The 15,979-nt window shown below is 41.6% G+C and overlaps 1 protein-coding gene across 1 annotated transcript; it reads left to right on the top strand.

Annotated features, from left to right (window-relative positions):
* Positions 1-1,866: 1,866 nt before the first annotated feature.
* On the top strand, positions 1,867-12,456 carry LOC309826070 (lysine-specific demethylase 4D-like; the record flags this gene model as incomplete). The annotated part of the gene is given in 4 exon segments (XM_082660058.1): positions 1,867-2,181; positions 2,185-2,602; positions 2,605-2,825; positions 12,379-12,456. Coding segments are annotated over 3 exon segments (903 nt in total). The 3' UTR covers positions 2,775-2,825; positions 12,379-12,456.
* Between the last annotated feature and the right edge of the window lie 3,523 nt (positions 12,457-15,979).

Here is a 15,979-nt window from a genome sequence, read left to right as displayed (position 1 = left end):
TTTTTATAATGTTGAGCTGCATGAGCTGCTTGCAAATTTTGGAGATTAATCCTTTGTTAGTTGCTTCATTTGCAAATATTTTCTCCCATTCTGAGTGAACCCTATATTTCTAATAATTTGTCTATCAATGCAAATTAATGATTAGATTTTAATGAGAATGTTTCAGGTATTTACACATTAAGGATAATGCTTGTTAAGGATGTATATATTTGTGTTCTGTGCTTTTTCCTGCTCTTGTTTAGATAGGCATTCTTTCTATAATGGTAGATTTTTATCTGCGTCCCCTGTTTTATTATAATGTGATATGCTTGTACTTTTCTCTCTTTTCTCTTATGCTTATGTTTTTACACTTTTCATGGTCTACAAATTGCATTTTGGTTTCAGTCATCATTTCTATTGGGTGTTATGTTTTGTTTTGTAATTGTTTCAGCTTGTTTCATTGTTTTCCTTTCCCTAATTTATCTTTTGGGTTAAGCCATCCAATTTCTTGAGTTGAGTGCTTAACTCCTTTCTTTTCAAGCTTGCTTAATGTCCTTACTGTTCAGTTAAGTTTTAATTCCTCTTTTTCTGTCTTATGATTTGTCCTAATTCTTTATTTTTAAATTTCAGCTTTATTGCTGTATAATTGACTTTTAAAATTGTAAAATATTCAGTCAACTTTGTGGTGATTTGCTATACATTGTGAAAGGATTCCCCCCATCTAGTTAATTAACACATTTCCTTCATATATTTACCTTTTTTGGTAAGAACATTTAAATCCTACTCTTCTGGAAAATTTCAACTATTCATCACATTGTTATCAACTATAATCACCATGGTTAACATTAGCTCCTGAGACTTTATTCACTGTGTACCCTTTTACCCTCCCTTCCCTGCCCTCCCCCGCAACCACTTTTCTACTCTGGTTCTGTAAGTTTTACTCTTTTTTTTTTTTAACATTCCACATATAAGTGATACCATGCCATATTTGTCTTTCTCTGTCTTACTTTACTGGACATAATACCCTCCAAGACCATCCATATTGTTGCAAATGACAAAATTTCATTCTTTTTATGGCTGAGTAGTATTCTATTGTATCTGTGTACCACATCTTCTATATCCATTCAGCCATCGCTGGACATGTTGGTTGTTTCCATATCTTATCCATTGTGAATGTGGGAGGGCAGATAGCTCCTTGATATTCTGTTTTTATTTCCTTTAGCTATATACCCAGAAGTGAGACTGCAGCATCATATAGTGATTCTATTTACATTTTTTGAGGAACCTCCATACTGTTTTCCATAGTATGCACCATAGCTGCACCAGTTTACATGCCTACCAAAAGAGTGTACTTTTTGCCCTTAAATTCAAACTTTGAAATTAAGATTGATATACAGTTTTCTTTTACTTGATGTTAAATCAGTTTGTTTTGTCATCCACTTATTTTCAATATTTTGTACTTTCTTTAGGCTTGGCTTGGAAATTTCCATGAAGTGACTTCCTGCTACAGTGAGGTGAGAAGCCACCCATGCACTCAAGCCTGGGAATCTGGAGAGGTCTCAGGCACTTATACCCCCAACAGAGGAAACTCACAGAGCTGCAGGCTGAGGCAGGACTTGGCTCAGAGAGCCGTCTCCTCTGGGAAATACTGGATTTCCTTTGGCTCCAAAATGCTGACAAGAGTGGAGTCCTCCTGGTGGATTGACAAGCCTGGAGAAGATACCACCTCGTTTGTTTAAAAGTTCAAGTCTGAGTTCCTGCCTCTCAGCTCTATCAAAACTTCTTTAAAAATAAAGGAAGTATAGGGAAGAGGTTACTCCCCAGCATTCTCAGGTATCCAAAGCATACCTAAGAAGCTGGTAGTCCGTTGCTTATTCTGTTGCCGCCATGCAGTCTAAGCACTTTGGGAGCCAGAACCCAAGTTGTAAGATTACGATCGTCCACCCAACCATGGAAGAATTTGAAGATTTCAGCAAATATATTGTTTACATGGAGTGGCAAGGTGCACACCGAGCTGGCCTAGCCAAGGTAATTCCACCGAAAGGATGGAAAGCCAGACAGATGTACGATGATACCGACGACATCTTAATAGCCGCTCCCCTGCAGCAGGTGACCACTGGGCAGGCAGGTGTGTTTACTCAGCACCACAAAAGGAAGAAAGCCATGACTGTGAGCGAGTATCGCCGCTTAACAAACAGTGAATGACACCAGACTCCATTCTACTCTGATTTTGAGGATCTGGAGCGAAAATATTGGAAAACACGCCCCTATGATTCACCAGTATACGGTGCGGACGTCAGTGGCTCCTTATTCGATGAAAACACGAAGCAGTGGAACCTTGGACACCTGGGAACCATTCAGGACCTGCTGGAACAGGAGTGCAGAGTGGTCATCGAAGGCGTCAACATCCCCTACCTTTACTTCGGCATGTGGAAGACCGCCTTCGCCTGGCACACGGAGGACATGGACCGTTACAGCATCAACTACCTGCACTTCGGGGAGCCCAAGTCTTGGTACGCGGTGCCCCCGGAGCACGGCCGGCGCCTGGAACGCCTGGCCAGGGAGCTTTTCCCGGGCAGCTCGCGGGGCTGTGAGGCCTTCCTGCGACACAGGGTGGCTCTCTTCTCCCCACGATCCTCAAGGACAACGGCATCCCCTTCGGTCGGGTCACTCAGGAGGCTGGAGAGTTCATGGTGACGTTTCCCTATGGCTACCACTCTGGCTTCAACTGCGCGGAAGCCATCAATTTTGCCACCCAGCGCTGGATCGATTATGGCAAAGTGGCCTGGGAATAGGGCTCTGCATGACCTTTGGAAAGATCTTCATCAGAATAAGGGAGATTTCAGGTGAGCACCCTTAGGATATTAAAAGTGGGTTGTTGGGTGGGGACTCTAAAAGGGACCTATAATTACCAGCTGCGAAAGGAGTTCGATGTTAGAATAGTAACATTGAGACAAGAGCCCTGTAAGGTACTGAAATTGTGTGTGTGTGTGTGTGTGTCTTCTGTTTCCTGAAGCAATATGGAATGGAGACTTTGTTTTCTTGGAGCAGCAAGGAAATAGGAAGGTGGGGAGGCTTTATCTTCCTTTCCAGCCAGGCTTGGAGTTGGAACAATAAGATGAGTGTGGGCATGAAGAGGTGAGGAAGATGGGCCGTGTCCCTGGCATGCACTGTAGAGAAGAAAGGAGACTTGGGGAGGTCTGCATTGTCACCAGACTGTGAGGCCCCCTTCCCTGGCCCCTCTCCAGAGCTGCAGAAGCTTTCCTTCCTCATCATGGCAGAGAGGGTGACCCCCAGGGGAAGGTGACTCTGTCCATTATGAAGTTTTGTCCTTGGTATGGGAAATTCCGGAAAGGCTATTACTCTGGATAGTAATAACAATTCTCTATTCAGTTCTCCTTCCCTGTCACCTCCCCTGCAGCCTCTTATTTTTCTTTTAATGGTGAAGTAAATAAATGTGATGCTGTTGATGTGGTTTTGTGTTGTCCCTCCAGCCACAAACTCAGTCCATCCATGGACCCACTCTGTATGCGTATGTGCAAAGTTGAATCTGAAGCGTGATGTCTTTCGTAAAGCAAACTTTTCCGTAGTCACTGCTTTGAGCTGTCCAGGAGTTACTTAGAGGGGAGAACTGGACTTAGAGTCAGCAGAAATGGCATTCAAACCTGCGCTTTGCTACTGTCTAGTCGTGGGAGCTTCAGCCAGAAAATCATTGATTTTCTCTGAGCCAGAATTACAGTGCGAGAATTTTGTGAAGATACTGGGGATGTAAATATGACAGGCGTGTAAGAGGTGCTCAGTTAATTTGATGTGCATCCATACACTCTCCTGGCCTCTAGGGCCAGCCCAATGCCTAGGACATCCGCCCGTATTCTTTCTCTGATGCTCAGTTCTACTGTTGTTTTCCTCACCACACTCCCAGGCTTACACGTTACTTTTCTTTTAATTAATAGACTTAATTTTTGCAGAGTACTTAGCAACAAAGTTAAGTGGAAAATATAGAGGATTCCAACATACTCGTTCCCAGGCTCCTCCACCAGCATCCACACCAGAAAGGAACATTTGTTACAGTCGAAGAACCTGCACTAACACCTCATTATCACCCAGAGTCCTCAGTTTAATTTATTCACTCTTGGTGTTGTACGGTCTATGGATTTGACAAATGTATAGTGACATGTATCTACACTTATAATACCATACAGAATAGCTTCATTGCCTAAAATCCTCTGTGCTCTGCCTAATCATCCCCCCTCCCCCCGCCGACAACCACTGATCACTTTACTGCTTCCATAGTTTTGTCTTTTCCAGATGACTTCTTTCACGTAATAATATGCCTTTAAGTTTCCTCCACGTTTAGTGGTTTTATAGCTCATTTCCTTGTATTGGTGAATAATATGCCATTCTATGATGTATGACCCTTTATTGATCCACTCACGTGCTGAAGGACATCTTGGTTGCTTCCAATTTTTTCTGCAGTTATGAATACAACTACTATAAACGTTTGTGTGCAGGTTTTGGTGTGGCTGTAAGTTTTCAGCTCATCTGAGTAAATACCAAAGAGTGTGACTGCTGGATTGTATGGTGAGACTATATTTAGTTTTGTAAGAAACTGCCAATTTTTTTTTTTTTTTTTTGCGGTACGCGGGCCTCTCACTGCTGTGGCCTCTCCCGTTGTGGAGCACAGGCTCCGGACGCGCAGGCTCAGCGGCCATGGCTCACGGGCCCAGCCACTCCGCGGCATGTGGGATCTTCCTGGACTGGGGCTCGAACCTGTGTCCCCTGCATCGGCAGGCGGACTCTCAACCAGTGCGCCACCAGGGAAGCCCTGCTAATTATTTTTACCGGTAGAAAACTGATGGGTTTTTTTTGGTTTTTTTTTTTCCTCATCATCTACTGCATGTTTACACAAAAGGTCACACATACCCATTTACAAATTCCACTCCTTGTTGTATTTGTCCTTGTTGCAGTGTTACAAAGGCAAGGTAAAGATTTCACAATCAGTCAAGAGCCAGAGGACCCAGCCTTTATTCAGACTCCTACCCCAGCTTGTTTAGTAGTCCTGCAACAAATCAGGTTTCGATGGCTCTCCACTTGCCAGTTTAGGCAAAATGAGCTCTTAGCCACATTGCACCTCTGTTAGAGTTTGCACATAACAAGTTCAGATCAGTGCAAACATAATTTGTGCTAAATAAATATTACCTATTATCATTATTACTTAGGAGCCCAAAGTTGTAAGATGGACATTAGAACCTGTACTTAAACATAACTCGTAGAGGTTGGAGTTCGGGTCTTGGGACTCCTCTAAGATTTGTATAAAGGGTCAGTTATGGATCTGTCTGACTACCTGGCCACAATGAATTATTCGTAGAGATTAACCATTACACCAATTCAGTTTCTGTGTGTATAAGGATTCCTTTTCAGATATTTGGAAATACCTTTACCATGATATTTATGTCATTAGATTGTTACCGTATATGGGTCTTGAAGTTGCTTTTTCTCCCAATGTTTGTGTTACCTTTCATCACTTTAAATAGGAAAGCACAAACAGTTGGTAGGAATTGGCTACCGAGATAAGTGGAATGGACACTGATGTGAGTTGAACAGATCCTGGTGAGGAGCAGCCCTTGCCCATCCCGCTCTGCTCACCAGCCGCTCAAACTGAAATGCCTCCCAAGCTCCTTGTCATTGACCTGCAGTGATTACAGGGTAATAGTGAGACCCTTCTCACGGTTCCTTAGCAAGTGGTGGGTGTTAGGGGGATAAGCAATTTCAGGGAGGACAGAGGAAGGGCAGAACTGAGCCCTGTTGGGCATGGGTAACATGTTGGAGGTGCCACTCAATGAAAATGCAACATTTGTGTGGCCGGGTTTCTGGATTTTTCTAGGATCCTGGCATCCAGTATCCTCGTGCCCTAAATGTTCAGGCTCCTCTACCTAAAAAAGAGCTACGTTAAGTCCTGTAGACCTCAGAGAGCATCTTTTCTTTGTCCCATCTCTCAGAGAGCCTTTTCTCAAAAGCTTCACATGGTGTCTATATATTTCAGTGCCTGTTCATTCACTCTCTTATCAATTAATTCATTCATTCAGCACATGTTTGCTAAGCACTTACCGTGTACCAGGCACTGTTTGTGGAATTGGGGGCACAACAGTGAAAAAGGCAAAGTTTCAGTTCTCCTGGAGCTTATATTCTCATTATAAAGAGAAATATAACAAGTCAAGCAGCCACAAGGGCTAGGAGAAAAAATAAAGCAGAGTAAGGGGTTAGAGAGTGGCAGGACTGCTGTGTTGGAGAGGGTGGCCTCTTGGGAGTGTGGTCTTCGAATGCGTTTTGTGGACAAGGGATCGAGAGCATCACCCTAGGCAGAGGGACAACACATGCAAATACCTGCGGTGGGGGCACCCTTAAGGGGCTCACAGATTAGCAAAGTGGCTGGAGAGCAGGAGAGAGGCGGCGGGAGCTGTGGCGGGGGGAAGGCATAAAATGTAATAACTCAGTGAATGCAAACTCCTCCCACTGAGTGATTGGGGCCATTGGTGTTTTAGGTGACCTGGGGATGGAGAAATTTGGGGGCCACAGAGTCTTTGAAAGCACGGATAATTCACAGCCATCCCTGGAAATGGCTCTATCGTTCCTACCAGATGCAAATCGTGAGAGCAGAATGTCTGTATGTTCTCGTTTCCTGCTGTACCAGCTGACATGTCACGTTTCTGACTTGTATTGCATTAGGTGGGACTTTAACAGAGCCAGCAGATCACTGACGTTCACTAAGGTGAAAACAGCCATTCCAGCTATGTATGAGCAACAGCAAATCAATGCAGTCAGTATTTTGGAATTGTGCTGAGGCCCGTATTCACATAATGTGGAGGGCAGTGAAGGCATCTCCTCAGGAGACTTCAGGAGAAATCCTCTGGAAAAACAGCTACCAGGTGAGAGATCAGGTGTGAGAGTTGAACGGGCTATAGATTTAGAATTTGAGGCTATGCATGGGAAATCCTGGGTCCAGAGACGGTTAATTTTTAGGAAAGAGCTAGGATTAAGAATTTGCAAAGAAAGAGCTCAGGATCCATTCCCTGGGAATGTCAAGGGTCTATTGCATAAGTTTCTTTTTCCTGAGAAACTCCTTAGTAACCCGGTGACCTAACCTCAGCTCTCTTGTGGTATATCACCTTGACTGTACTTACACACGACCCTCTAGGACCCTGAGTACTTTATTACCCTATGGTTTAGCTCATGGATTGAACCAGATTACAACAGTAGATAATTATCTTTCTTGGCTTTCTCTGTTTAGTGAGGACTCAATGAATATTGTCGATTGAGTGAATGACTTGAAACCACCAATAGAAATGAAAAAAAGAGCTAGTATCATAAGAAACACCTAAAATAAATAAATAATTCCTATTACACCATAATTGCTTTTATGTTAATTGTCTTTTAAAACAAGATATCCAGTTCTAAGCTGGGGTTTGAAATAACTTACAGAGCCAGAGAATAAACTCTGTTTCTCTTATTCCAATATGAGACCTTCATTCATTGACTCCACAAATATTAAGCACCCTCACCGTGCCAGGCTAGTCCTACGTGCTAAGGAAACATAGTATGACGTTTGTGATCTGCTCGGAGACAGACAGGCAGTTAGGCAGTTTCACCACGCCACAGCTTCTTCCCAGCTACCATAACCATAGCCAGGCTCTCCCCCAAACTGCTGGTTTTAGAGCCTCTGAAGAAAGGTATCTTTTACTGGGAACAGTCAGCCTCAAGTTCAGGACCAAAGCCTCTTGGGGCTCTCAGAGCTGTTTCAGTCTGTTGTCGGGCTCATGGCAGCTCTCTTGTTCACTTTTCTCAATCGTACCTGACAAATGGGCACAGGTCACCTTTTGGGAGAATGATGGCTGCTCCGGGCATTCCTTTCTCACCAGGTGTGCAGGGGGATGGGACTGGCTTTGAATGCTCCCACTGGCTGCTTCACTCTAGGAAGTGAGTGTGGCTTACTGTCAAATCCCTCCCTTCCTCCACTCATGACACTGACATTCGTTGGCTCCTTTAGGGAGCCTGGTCATTGCAATTCCATTTCCTGTGTTCCATTCCGTTTTCCCACGATTTCCCCCCTTGCTATGGACCGAATGTGTCCTCCTAAAATTCATACGTTGATACCTTAATCTCCAGTTCGGGATTTGCAGGTGGGGCCATTGGGAAGTAATTAGATCATGAGGGTGGAGCCCTCATGAATGAGATTAATGCCCTTCTAAAAAGAGAGACGATTATTCTCTTCAGCATGTGAGGATGCAGCAAGAAGGTGGCTGTCTGTAAACCAGGAAGAGAACCCCCACCAAGAACCTGACCATGCTGGCACCCTGGTCTTGGACTTCCTGCCTCCAGAACTGTGAAAAGAAAATGGTGCTCAATCCCCCCACTTTATGGTAAAGAATGTTGACCTAAAGAGACATCAAACTTCTACCTGTCCAAGGTATCCACATCTAAGTGGGTCTCAGTTATATCACCTTTCTGAGATCTTGGCTAAGATAAAGGGATGGGTACCAGGTGCTGCCACCAACTCCAGGCCAAGTATTAAGAGCAGCTTCTCGCTTTTCTGGGAAATGGGTCAGTCATGTTATCATTTGCCATTGCTATCTTGGACATTGGTTTAAAAATGAGCTATATATTTTGGCTCTGATGAAGTTAGAAGAGCTATATATAATTTATATCTATATCATCTATTAAATATTCATTTAGTACTGTTTATGTGCTATGTATTTTTCTGAGCTCTTTGTATCCTGAATTTTATCACATCTAAGATGCCACTGATTATAAGCTACACCATTATTTTTCCTACTACTGAGACAACTAAACTCTGCTATGCTATCGACTGTAAATTGCACCTCAATTTCAGACATGTTAAAATGTGAAAAATGCATGGCTTAGAATTAATGAAACATGGTATATTAATGCATGTTGTAATTAAAACAACTCTAGGAGGTAGGTTCTATTACTATCCTGACTTTGTAGATGAGGAAACTGAGGCATAGAGAGGTTCCACAATATGCCCAGGAGCACACTGCATTTGCACCCAGACAGTCTAACTCCAGGACCCAGCTCATAACCACTACACTGTTCTCCCTGCAGATAAGGAAAGCCGAAAAAAAAAAGTTTCAGAAAAGTTATTTTAAATATTTCTCTGCATGAGGAGACTCAAAGTTATTCCTGTCTGCAGTTGTCCCCTAACATCTGGATCTATATCCAAAAGCTGAGCAATCCGGAAGTGCTCAGGAGTTCTATGGACCATATGTCTATTTTAGTGCAAGCTCATGGGGTGAGATTGTGCATGTGGACACATGGCTGCTTCTGTGAGGACTGAGGTTGACTAGTATTACTTCTAGACATCATCCAAGGTTTAGCTTTGCTAGAAAGAAGACACTTCTGCCCACAGTTTCAGGAGAGCGTGATTCAGCCTCCTGTTGGCTTGGGTGTCAACCACCCCTTTTGACTCTGAGGCCTTCTGCTTCTCACTTGAGGGTTGAGCCTGGTGTCCTTTCTTAGGTTTAGTCATGATTAGGAATATAAATCAGGCATCCTCACCCAAATAGCACCTACTCCTCAGCCTCCTTTCCTCTCCTGGTAATGCAAATGTGGTTAGTTTCCTCACTACCTGTCAATTTCATACAAGAGTTTGAGAATCAACAGAGAGGAGTGACAAAGAAGAAGCTTCAGGAACCTAGAAATTTAATCATTCTAGTTTACAAGCCACAGTTTCAACATATCTCATCATTAAGTATGATTTTACACCATTGCTACTGTTTTTTCAGAGCTACTTCTCCCCAGATTAGCTTCAGCGACCTTTCTCTGCCCTCATAGCACATAGCTCTCTTAAAGAGCACTTCTCACACTGTATCGAAACTTCTTGTCTGTCTGTCTGTCTGTCTTCCCTACCTACTTCAGGTTCTGAGGTACCAAGTTCTGTATCTGTCTTGCCCTGGGCTAGAGGTGACACAGCCTGAAGTCTACGTTACAGAACTCACTGGTGGCGTGAAAGTTCCCCAGCGTTGTCCTTCCCTGTCTCAGGCAGAGCATCAGTTAACTTCTGCTTTCTTTTCTGGTTACCCATGGAGCCCTGCGAGGTGCTGGCCTGAGAGCAGGGACCAGGTCTAAGCTCGTTCCTCCCTGGATACTCGGCATCTAGCCAGTGCTCATGGTAGATGTTTTAAAAACATTTTGAAAATGAATGAATGGACTAGAGTCAAGAGACTCCAAGTGAAATTTCATGGAAGGGTTTTTCTCCCTTTCTTTTATTCATTTATTTAATCCCTGTATTGAATACTTACTGTATAACAGGCACTATGTATATATATGAGGGGGAAGGTAGCAATGAGATACAGGGGAAATACTGGGATTAATAGACACAATCAGGGAGTTCCCTGGTGGTCCCGTGATTAGGACTCTGTGCTTCCACTGTAGGGGCCTGGGTTCGATCCCTGGTCATGGAACTAAGGTCCCACAGGCTGCAAAAAAAAAAAAAAAAAAAAAAAAGGCACAATCAGGGCCCTTAACATCACGTAGGGCAGGAGGAGGGCAAGGGGTGAGTGAGTACATGATTGTTAGGAAGATGGATGAGTTGAGGACCTAATGTTTGGCTGCATTGTGTTTAAAAAAAAAAAAAGAAAAAAAAGGTAAATGAAAGAGTTGAAGGGATGGGAATACAAGGTGAGAATTCCAGGCCAAGGGAAGTATTTTATGATGTAAAGTCTCAGGACAAGAGAGAGCACTGTCTGTGGTAGAAACTGCAAGAAGTTGAATAGTACTGCTCAGAGCAAAGATGGCCAGGTGGCACAGGCCAGACGTGAGGCCCAAGAGGAAGGGATCAGATCTCAGTGGTGTTGGGGGTCAGGTAGGTAGCAGGGTTTCATCCTAAGGCACATGGAGAGCAATTGACGGGCTGTAAGAGTAGGATGATGTCATCAGATTTATTTTAGGAAGTCACTCCAGCTGCAGAATGGATTGGCGGGGATGAAGGGATTCAAAACTGGGTTTGAGAGAAGAGGTGGTGAGGACTGCAGGGCTGGAGAAGAGTCTAGTTTGACTCATGTCTTCAAACAGCTTGGAAAAGAATCAACCAAACCACTGAAATCCAAGTAGAATGTCATTTTATTCCACATCAGCCATTATTCTTCCCCTTCAGGTCTTTGCTGACAGCTATTGACACATGTTGGATTGGCATGGGTGTGAGTGCAGAGGCCTAAGAGGATCTGGTTAGAAACCTCGTCCCCAGGAGAAGAGAGTCAGTGGCAAAGAAAAGGGACCAGAGGTGACCAAATGGAGACAGTGAATTATGGCTCATAAAGATGCTGGGAAAGACAGGCTTCCCCTAGAATGAGCTGTCAGTAAAAACTTTAATTAGATCAAGGTACTCCCATGATGTACTGTGTTCTAGAATCTTGGGGTGAGGACATTTGTAATTTGCAAAAGTAAACTCAATATCATCATATAACTTCCCTTTGGAAAGCAGCAAACAAAAAGAAGCTTTCTTGTTTGTACTATAAAGTAAAAGGAACTAAAGTAGACAAAATCAGCCTGGCTGTGGGATGTGCAAATGTTCTGTGTTATGTGCGTGTTGGTCACTGACAGGGGTCTGGGGAAAAAGTAGAATTTGCCGAAGAGGGTGGGGGAGTAGTGGCAGAGATAGTTATGCTTATCAAAGCGGGGAGCAGGGATCAAGAAAGTTTGAAAAACAGTGAATTAAAGTCATATAAGTGCTTTAGTCATAAAAACTGAGAATTTATTTATATATTCTGCATTTTTTCAAACACAACATAATTATCAAATTTGACATCTATTACTCCAGACTCTGTGGTAGCCAATGGGACCCAGAGACTAAGAAGGGACCACCCAGTCCCCCAAAGTACATGATCTAGTAGAGAAGACAGAGGAACGATTAATACCCTTACATGACAAGTAGCATAATAGAGCATGTATAAAGAACATGAGAAAGAGAGGGATTGGTTTCTAGTTGTTTAATTGTGTTTAGAGTTGACAACATGAATCGACATTGGGGAGCATGTATAATCCTAGATAGTAATATAAATATTAAAAAATCCCATGAAAACCCTAATCCTCACAGCCTCGCATGGTGGACATGGCAGAGGTGTACAAGGGTAAGGATGACCTGGCTGAGGGACAAGTACCACATGACCAGGGTCATCAACTCCAGATCAAAGGGGACTCCAAGTCAGGTTGTTACTGTGACATCACACTGTATGTGTCTTTTTTTGTTTTTATAATTAAGAAATAAATTTAGGTTTCATTTCAAGGGTCAAACATAGTCAACCTTTTCAGGTATTGAAGCCTCCAAGGAATTGGTTCTTAAGCTCCAAAATGTGCTCTTCTGACAATTTCTCTCCTATTTTATAGGCTCACCTCATGGATTTGCTGTGACTTAGAGGAAAGGCCAGGCTTACGAAGCAGACGGACCTGGCTCAAATCTGGCTCAGGACTCACTGATTATGCCATCTTGGACAAGCATCTGAATGCTCTGGTCCAGTTCCCCACGTGGCACGCTGAGGAAATAAGATTAAATAATAAGATGTGAGTGAAGGCACCCTAGTAGGCACTCTGCTTCTGTCTCTACCACCACCACAGTAAAGGTACCATCTCTCAACTGGATCTTTATAAATGTTTGTCTTCATTTATTCTGGGCCACTCCAGTCTGTCCATTTCTGCACAGAAAACAAATGTGATTGTGTCTCCGACATTGAAAGATCAAAAGCCTCAACATGATTTATATAATATTTCTTTCCAAACTGCAGGACATGAGCCATTAGTGGGTCATAGAAACAACTTTGTGGGGTAGCAGCAGTATATTTTTTAAAGGGGAACAAAATAGAACACAGCAGAAATACTAGATTGCAATGTCAATTTTAAGCATAAGGATTGTTACATGAAGCTTGTTTTCACAATATGGGTCCGGGTTTTAGTATTTTCTGAGAGAAGAAATAAGTGCACCTGTGAAATAAAAATAGGACAATGGTGGGGGGCAGATAAGGAAGCTATATACACTTGAAAAAGCTAAGGGGACAGAAATGAGCTGTTAAATATTAAAAGTTTGATAGGAGAAATGAAAAAGACAATAGAAGTAGGTTTACAAGATAAGGATGAGAGAAAATTTCAGAAGATAAAGCATAGTGGTAAGGGGATAGAAAATTGGAAGAAGAAAAGACACAAGAATTGGAGGTCCAGTCCATGAGGTCTGATATCCAAATACAGGAGAAAATGTGCAGAGGGACAAACTAGAGGAAGTTGTCAAAGAAGGAACTAAAGTTTTCATAAAACTAAAGAACAAGAATTTTGAGACAGAAGAAATTTAAGAGCACTGGGACAAAGAAAAGCTCCTATAAACTAATAGAGAGGAAGACAACACACTAGGACTAGGAATCATACTTACATCTCCCTTATTCCTCATACCATACTCGCAAAACAATAAAAAAAGTTAATAAAATAAACCCAAAAACCCCAGTTAGAATTAAAGGTATAATTAAAATCCAAATTAAAAGTACAACTACCATAGAAAGAGGAAAAACCCTGTAAGATAATATTTATCTGTCTCTGGATGGGCAAATAACTTTCTAAACATAAAGGCAATGAAAGGCATTACAAAGGAAACGACCCACTCAACATTTTAATATACTAAACTGAAATATGTGCCAAAACCATTTAAAATTAAAATTAAATGTAAATTGAAGAAATGGCAAACTGGGAAAAAACTATGAACACATTAAACAAAGGGTTTAACATGTAAAGTATTCACATGAGCAATTTGTAAAATGTTCATATACTGTGTAAAATATGCGAAATAGTCACATAATATATAAAATGTTCATGTAAGTAGATGAGAAAAAACACTAGAACCATATTAGAGAAAAATGGGCAAAGGATATGAACCAATACAAATGGCTAGATTCACTGAAGACGAAAACGTCAAACTTAGTTGTAATTTAAGAAGTATAAATTAAAACTTGAGCTACAGTTTTTCACCAAAATTTTTCACAGTAATTTTCTTAACAAATTATTAAAGATTGCTTTTCAGAGTAAAGTTAATAGTGAGGATGTAAAGTGATATGTTTCCGGAAAGCTTTGGCGATACATTATAAGTATTTTTAATGTTTAAATCTTGCAATGCAGTAATTCCATTTCTAGATATCTAATCCAAGGCATTTCATTATTTAATGTTTTACCAAATATACTGTTCTAGGTACTGAAGTATAGGATATTTATAGGGGATTAGTAATACTTGTGGAAAAGTAAAAAACAAAATAACTGTCCAATAATAGGGGGAACGTTGAGTCACTTATCTCCATCAAATAGAATTTATTTTGCCATCAAATAATATGGGTAAAATTATTTTCAATAAACGGTAAGTAGACTTTCTAACTTGAGAGGAAATTTATTAAACACAGCGTTTAGATATTGGCTGTCAGCAGAAACAATGGCTAACGTCTGAGGCATTCTGTCAACAATCCTCATTTGAAATAATAGCTTTGAAATATGCATGGAACATAAAAGACAAGAAGGCTTTCCTGCTGTCCTGAAATTGTTGAGCAATCTGTACGATAAGCAAACTGGACAATGGCCACAGTGAGAGGATTTATTAAACTGACTTCACTTCTTACCTTCCCCAGTTTAAAACACACACGCAAACGCACACGCACACACACACACAGACACACACAGACACACACACAGACACACACACACACACACACCAGGAAAGCTTGGAGGAATTATTTTTGAAAGACTCCGAATTTCCAGAAGTCCATCAAGTCTAATCATTCTGCTAAAAATACTTTTCTTCAATTGTCAGAATTGTCAGGTTTCCTTAGATGAAGAATTTCTGTGTTACTGGGGATACCATGAATAAGGGTAAAATGGAAGAGTAACTGAAACGAAAGGGCACTTATTCTCAACTAGTACCTGTGGCTCCAATTGAAAGAAACATGGAGGCGGTTTCACAGTAAAAGCAACCATCTGAGACCCATAGAGAAGACATTGGTCTGGAGCACTGAAGGATCACCGGAATTGTAATCGGCAAATTCTGAGAAGTTTTGATTTGCACAAAGAGTTACACTTACAAAATCACAGTGTTTCCTTTCGATGCTCAATATCTGAAGACTAATGTGTATCTAGATTATTTTATATAGATGGTAGCCCAGCCTCATTCCTCCTAGGATCCTTAGAAATTTAAAAAGAAAATAATTTAGTTTATAAAACAAATACAGGGAACTTCTCTGTCTGTCCAGTGGTTAGGACTCTCTGCTTTCACTGCAGGGGGACAGGTTTGATCCCTGGTCAGGGAACTAAGATCCCCCATGCCACGTGGCATAACCAACAAAAACAAAAACAAATATGCAACTCTAGCGTTGTTTTCGTTGTCTATTAATAATTCAATAAGAAATGAGGGCCTGTGTGATATTCATAATCAGCATTTTATGGTTTATTACGGGAAAGGCCCTTAGCATGGTATTTAAATTTTTGACATTAATTTTCCTTCTAAATTGTTTCACTATTCACTTTTCATTTCTTTAGAGGACGTTTTCACATAGAATGAAAATTTTTATTATATATTTATATAGTTTTAAATAAAATCATTGTAGAAGAATTTTTAAAATTAAAAATTAGGGTGAGATGGGCAGATTATCACATGATACAGGTGACCGCTACTTGTAGATCCTCAGGGTCTAGCTTGAGTGGTGACAGCTATAAGTAGGAGAGGAAGGCAAGCTGGATCCTTGGCTTCTTATATAAGGAAGGAGAGCACAGGAAGCCTCCCTGGGGTATACAGATGTCCCTGGGGCCTCACAGTAGACTGTCACGGGATCCCCTGACATCACTGATTATATGACTAGGGAGAGGGAGATGTAATATCCAACGGTAACTGGGATACTGTATTCCTATCCTTAGAAAAAATGATTTCTAAAGGAGGAAGTTAATTTCAGGAGAAAGATGATCAATTTGTACT

Source organism: Grampus griseus, assembly GCF_964374135.1.
Source record: "Grampus griseus genome assembly, chromosome: 8".
In the NCBI taxonomy this organism is placed as follows: Eukaryota; Metazoa; Chordata; class Mammalia; order Artiodactyla; family Delphinidae; genus Grampus; species Grampus griseus.
Note: the sequence above shows the minus strand (reverse complement) of the source record. Positions and strands in the feature narration are given on the sequence as shown.